At 41.5% G+C, this 6,000-nt stretch overlaps 1 protein-coding gene across 2 annotated transcripts in view; it reads right to left on the bottom strand.

The window, feature by feature from the left end:
• Nucleotides 1-2,811: 2,811 nt before the first annotated feature.
• spns2 (spinster homolog 2 (Drosophila)) overlaps nt 2,812-6,000 on the bottom strand; it is a 61,107-nt gene continuing 57,918 nt past the window's right edge. For both annotated transcript variants that reach the window (XM_040150012.1, XM_040150011.1), the window contains exon 13: nt 2,812-3,190. Coding sequence is in view for 1 of the 2 variants with exons in the window: in XM_040150011.1 (XP_040005945.1) it covers nt 3,176-3,190 (15 nt within the window). In the remaining variant the exon portion in view is untranslated. The remainder of the gene's footprint in view (nt 3,191-6,000) is intronic.

The following is a 6,000-nucleotide window of genomic DNA, read 5'->3' as shown; positions in this document are numbered from 1 at the left end:
GTACATTTTCTATCAACCCCCAGAGGGAGCATCACAGTTCAGTTCTAGAATAATATCTTTTGATTTCACTGACACCTCTCTTGTATTGACTTGCTCTAAAAATAAAAATAAACCTCTGTTTTCTGCTCAACATCAGAAATAGGTTTCTTTATACACAATTCTTGTATGACAAGAAATAACAAATTCTCAAAACATCACTTCAGTGATTATTAACATAGAATTACTCGATACAATGGACTTATACTCCTAAAGGATTAGTGCTAAATCAATCAAATTTGGCAAAGTGAAACGAAGTTCATGACCCATCTGACCAGAGCCAACATTCCTTCTGATGAGAAATGACATTATGTCAGCACTTACTGTGAGCAGGAAGTGACAGACCTCTGTGGTAGAGGCTGTGATGTTGATGCTAGGCTATGGTTCAAATAAATCCCTGAACATTAAGTGTGCAAAATGGTTGGATCAGTTGTTCTTTTAAAAAAAAACATATACAAGAGTTACAAAAATGAATGCAAAAGTAGTGCACCCTAACAATGACACCCATATGTTGTCTTAAAACCATCACATTGCAATTCCTTTTCTGAGAAATACGTGTGAGATGTCCAATTGATGATCACAGTAAACAAGATGAATCTTGGTAATCCAGAAAGGTATTGTGTTGTTTTATCGTGATAAAAAAGGATGAATAAACAGGCGTTCCTAAACCCAAAGGACATATAACAAAGTGTAGTATACTCAAACCTTAAACTTCCCTTTATAGATTATTCTTCATTATGGTAACAAACAAATAAATACATTGCATCCAAGCCATCATTTACAATATATTAAAGTTGCTGCGTGATATAGCTATATATATCTCTATTGTAGTTATTAGAAAAACTTATTTGGTAACATTAAAAAAACAAAAATAAAACCAATAAAAGGAAGGTAAGAAGCTTAGTTCATTAAGAAGATGTAGGTGTGTAAACACGTCGGGTTGGACAGAGTCACATTCAGAGAGCTCCACGCAGTTGGAGAGAAGCTAAAGCTAATGATCTGGCAACAAGGACACAGCCCACACAGCACCCCACACACAGCCGGTGAGTCATGCTCGCACATCAATGCTATAAGAACCACCTCAACGTCTCCCTTGATTCCTCTGCTATGGTCAAGCCATCCTTCGCCTCCTCCTCCTGTGTTTTCTTGGAGGTCTGCAAAGTGCCCCCCCCTCCCCCATTTATGCACAGGTTTTAAAAATTTGGACTGCACTACTGGCTTCAAGGTTTCAGTAAAAATGCATCCACCAGGTGATATACTACTAAAAGGATCCTTCAAGGTGGTTTCTAATGAAGCTTTCACCTAAAGCTTTGTACATACCAGAAACTAGCTGGGGTTTTCCTCACAGATCTTTGTAAGAAATTGCATTCAATTTGCATTATTACATGTAAGATACTGTAATTAATGCATAGAGTGATAAAATCAAATCCAGATTTTCTGTCTGTTGTGTACTACTATTTCCTATGTAAATCTCAAATCTTTCAGAGGGGGATTCCTTGCTTATCCATTATCAGTGATAAGAGGCAGCCATCAGTCTAACCTGGGGCAGAAGGAATTTCGTGTTCCTTTCTGGGATTTTGATTTCCCAAACTAATAAACTGATGAGTGTGACTCCAGCTCTTTACAAAGGTTCTTTCTTCTAATCATGGAATGGGATATCTAAGATTGCAAGGGGAAAAGGTCTCTTTTCACAATGCCTGTTATTGTAACCAGCATGGACTGGACTGGAATCCATCATTACAGGTGACTCTGTGTCTGTGTGGGTGTTGTGTCCAGAAATCAGAGAGCTCCCCATTTAAAGGGAAACCCAGCTCTCTGATAAGGCAGTGTGGATAACAAATGGTTGGTTTACACGAACATTTTTTGTATTGCTTCTCATGTACACAAAAACACAGGTGTTACTCCTTAAAAGCCAACGGAGTAGCATTTCATCTACTTTTGGGAAAAGCATGTACATTATAAATGGTAAAATATATAATCCAGTGTCGCTTTAAATAGCCCAGATTACTTCAGAATCCCTCTGAAGCAGTCATAGACAGTAACCTCCAGTTTCAAATCCAACATCACACAGAAAAAAAAGAAAAAAAAAATCACAAGCAACGTTGTGGAAAATAATGTGCAGAAATCTCATCTCTGTCATGTTCGCTGGCTCTGTCTAGACTGATCTAAGTGCTAAAAGCTACAAATAAAAACACATGTGGGGGTCAAAGGAAACAGCTGTCAATGTGAAAACTCCAATTTTTTAAGGCTGATTCAGTGACCTTTAGACAATAACACTTTTTGGCTCTTGGTTGACGGCTATGTTTACATGCACCGAAAAACTTTGATCGATTATGACATTACCGCATTCATCGTAGCACATAGCACATTTTAACAAGTTGCATCACTTGCTCCACATAACTTGAATTTTACTTTGTGTTTCAAGGTCCAAGTGTTGAAAGCCTGGGCAGAATAAATTGTAGAAAATTTGCATGGGAGCAACATAGACACCAGTGGAGCTTTATGACTGCAGATGATCCATATAAAGAGCTTAATCAAACTAATTCACAGCCAAAAGATGAATTATAGTGTGCATGTAAACATAGACAGTGATGAAGTCATGAGGGTTGTTGGTGGTCAGTGCAAAGTCTGAAGGAATGTAATGATTCTATGGCACTTGGTGCAGATTGACAGCCAATGTAACAGACAGACAGACAGACATACAGAGACAGACTGTTGGACAGACAGGCAGACAGACAGGGCAGGTTCATGATCAGCATTCAGTAGTATGGCATCAGGAGTCGGATTTTGCTGCCCCACCTCCTCCCTGGAAGGTTCAGTGGATCCTCACAGACAGAGGTGAGGAGGACACCAGCTGTCGATTGGATGGCTTCAGCACAGCGCTCTGCGCGTTGTCACCAGCCTGTGATTTAGAGGCAGTTCTAGAAGGGGCAAGACGCTCCCTTGTTCCAGTTCTGAGCAGCCTCCACGAGTGTGTAAAAAGGAAGAGCAGCAGGAGCCAGGAGGAAGAGGATGATGATTGTGGTGATAATAGGAAAGATGGCATGGGTGTAGTTTTAAAGAGGTGGATCAGCTGCCCTCACTTTTTATCTCCATTTTGTTATCCTCATTGGGTTTGGTTGCTCCTTCAGATGGCTCCTCATTTGGTTGTCACCTGAGAGAGAGAAAGAGAGGGAGGGGAGGAAACAGAGTGGTTAGAGTCTGGCCTCACCACAGGACATTCTCATGTAATTAATGTTGAGGTCGAAAGCTCCTGGGCCATCTGTTAGGACCTTCCTGATAACGCCTCCACACCAGGACCAGCCTGTGACCTAAATATTTTCCTGCACACAGCATACCAACACATAACAGTTTGTTTAATGCAGACCCCCCCCACCCCCAATGTGCACAACAGCAAGCTATAAGACACGGCAACACACAGCCAATGTATCTCCTGATGTGCAGACCGGGGCTTTATATCTGATATTGATGTTACTGCGCTTCTGCCTCAGCGTCGCATCAAATGTGCTATTAGGCACGCATACACAAAGATTAACGAAGCAAACATTGTTGGGCAGTTTAATCCATAAGCTCATCATATTTTTATGTTGATTATATGTTATGGATGTAAAATTTTAATTTTCAAAGTAAAGAATAACTATGGATGTTAAGTAAATGTAGAGGAGTATGAAGTAGCATAAAATGAAAATACTCAAAAATTCACTTAAGTACAGCACTTAGGTACTTTCCACCACTGCGGTGTGCCTCGTTTCCATGGAATTAATTGCTTGATTGTTTCATTCATGTAAAGACAAAAATCTGAATACGGGAGGAATACACTGACAGACCATTATTTTTACTTGTTCATGACAAGTCATTCAGACTACTTAAAATGCACATATGTGGGGAAAAAGTGCCAGAGGCAAAACTGTCCTCCAGTTGGCGATGAGGCCATTAAGCGTTCATGGCGCCACGCTCGTGATCTCTTCAGATTGGATGAGAGAAATGGCGGTGCGCCCTGCTGTTTGTTGTGGTCTGTCATTGCGGTGCCCTGGATGCTCCACTACATAAGCTACTACTGCTGCTAAAATAGGATTAGTGCAGGGAGCTCAGCGGAGCAATGTTATGAGCTGGTGTCTTACACCCTCAAACACACGTACACACACCCAGAGACCCACAGACATCTCCAGACGCAGATATAGACACTCGTGCATATAGATACACATGCAGACACACTGATGTGCTCCAGAAAAACAGCTTCATACAAACAAGGGTAATTAGCTTAAACAGGAGGATTAGTGGATTTTAGAAAACAGTGTGTTTTGGTAATACAGATGCAGATCCAATCCTCCCTGGGATGAACCATTTTCCTCAATTATTGGTGCCAGTTGTTGCTGTAAACTCTGTGAATTGTTTTTGGGCCAAACTTAGAATTAAATTGCTCAAATGACAGCGTGACATAGAGATAATTAGAGTTGTGAATGCTTTGATACGTGCAACATTGGCCTGGCTCCTCGCAGCTTCACTATTACCATGCTGGAGACTGTTGGCTTCTCAAGCAAAGGGGAGGTCTGATTGGTTTGGCAAGGGAACAACCTCTAATCAAACCGACTTGTGGTGGTTTTTGGCTGGGAGGATGCAAATCATGACTGAACATGGCCCGGCTGACATTACTATAGATCTGACTGGCTTCACACTCCAGGACAGATGGAAAAAGCAGTGAATGGTCCTGTAAATGAGACCAAAGATGTGTGAAAGAGAGCACTGCTTTGCTCTCTTCCTTTTCACTTATTCATCTGGGCTTCCAGAATGTACTGTGAGCTGTACAGGTCACATCAGAGCCTGGCTGTACATTGCATGTGTGTTTGTGTGTGGTGTGTGGTCTGTGGTTACTGCCCTACCTGGCACTATGAACCCACTGAGCACTGCTGACTGAGGACTCACAACTTTTGTTGAATGATAAGAGTGCGAAGAAGGAAAGTATGTGCCTGCAGCTGTATAAACAATTCTAACAGTTAAAGCTCGGACTGCAGTGACTATATGAGGGTTTTGCCACATGACATAAATTTCCTCCCCAAATAATACAGGACTGCGGTTTACTGAATAAAGGAGCGTGAAGCTCTTCTGTCAGATCTTTTGACAGCACAGATCTTGGGGATGTCTCTGGGAACCTGGTCAGCAGAGGCTGCTTTTCTCTTGCAGAAGAAGTTAACTGGATCTTAGTGTATCTGATCTCCGTCTGGGATTGCATCAACGGAGATTAATAGCTTGTGATGTATAACAGTTTAGGCGATTACTGCTTCTCTTCATCCTCATTTATTCAGTGGTCGTGTGTCTTTTCCTCCAAATTCCTCTCCTTCACTTCCACCCATTGTCAGAAAACATTTTCTTCTGCAGTTTAAATATTCTCCTTAACATACCACAGCTTTTGACAATGGTACCATATATCTTCATTCACCTCCTTCTGTTTCTCTCTTAATTGTTTCTCACAGCATCATGTTGTACCCTGGGTGAACTGTGAACTGTATTGATCTGTGAGTGAGACCCGAGGGAGGAAATATTGTTTGTCACTGATTGGATTATCCTTCAAAACAAATTGGTTGAAAATCAGTCACCCAGGAGCGTCTTGGTGGTTTTGTGGTTTGTCCGCGTTAGAATAGAAATGATTAGTTCACAGGCATATTCAACTCTGACCTCAAGAAACTGTAATCACCTATAACTAGCCCCGCTTTAGCTGCTGTGTGTGACAGAGAACTGATGAAACCCTAAGGCTGAGAGCATAAACTGCCACTGAAACCTGATATGTGTGGCAGCCATGTGTGATATGTGTGCAGCCTTTCATGTCACCTGTCATTAGCTGTGAATGCTGATGCGACCCTGCCAATGGTAATAACACTGCAGTACTTACAGAAAGAACACACTAGAGGTTTTTGCATATTGTAGCCCATTAACTAAGAACTATGTAGCCGTGATACTACAGTAGAC

The sequence above is a fragment of the Xiphias gladius genome, chromosome 17 (assembly GCF_016859285.1).
Source record: "Xiphias gladius isolate SHS-SW01 ecotype Sanya breed wild chromosome 17, ASM1685928v1, whole genome shotgun sequence".
Classification (NCBI taxonomy): Eukaryota; Metazoa; Chordata; class Actinopteri; order Istiophoriformes; family Xiphiidae; genus Xiphias; species Xiphias gladius.
This window is presented reverse-complemented; position numbering and strand designations above follow the sequence as displayed.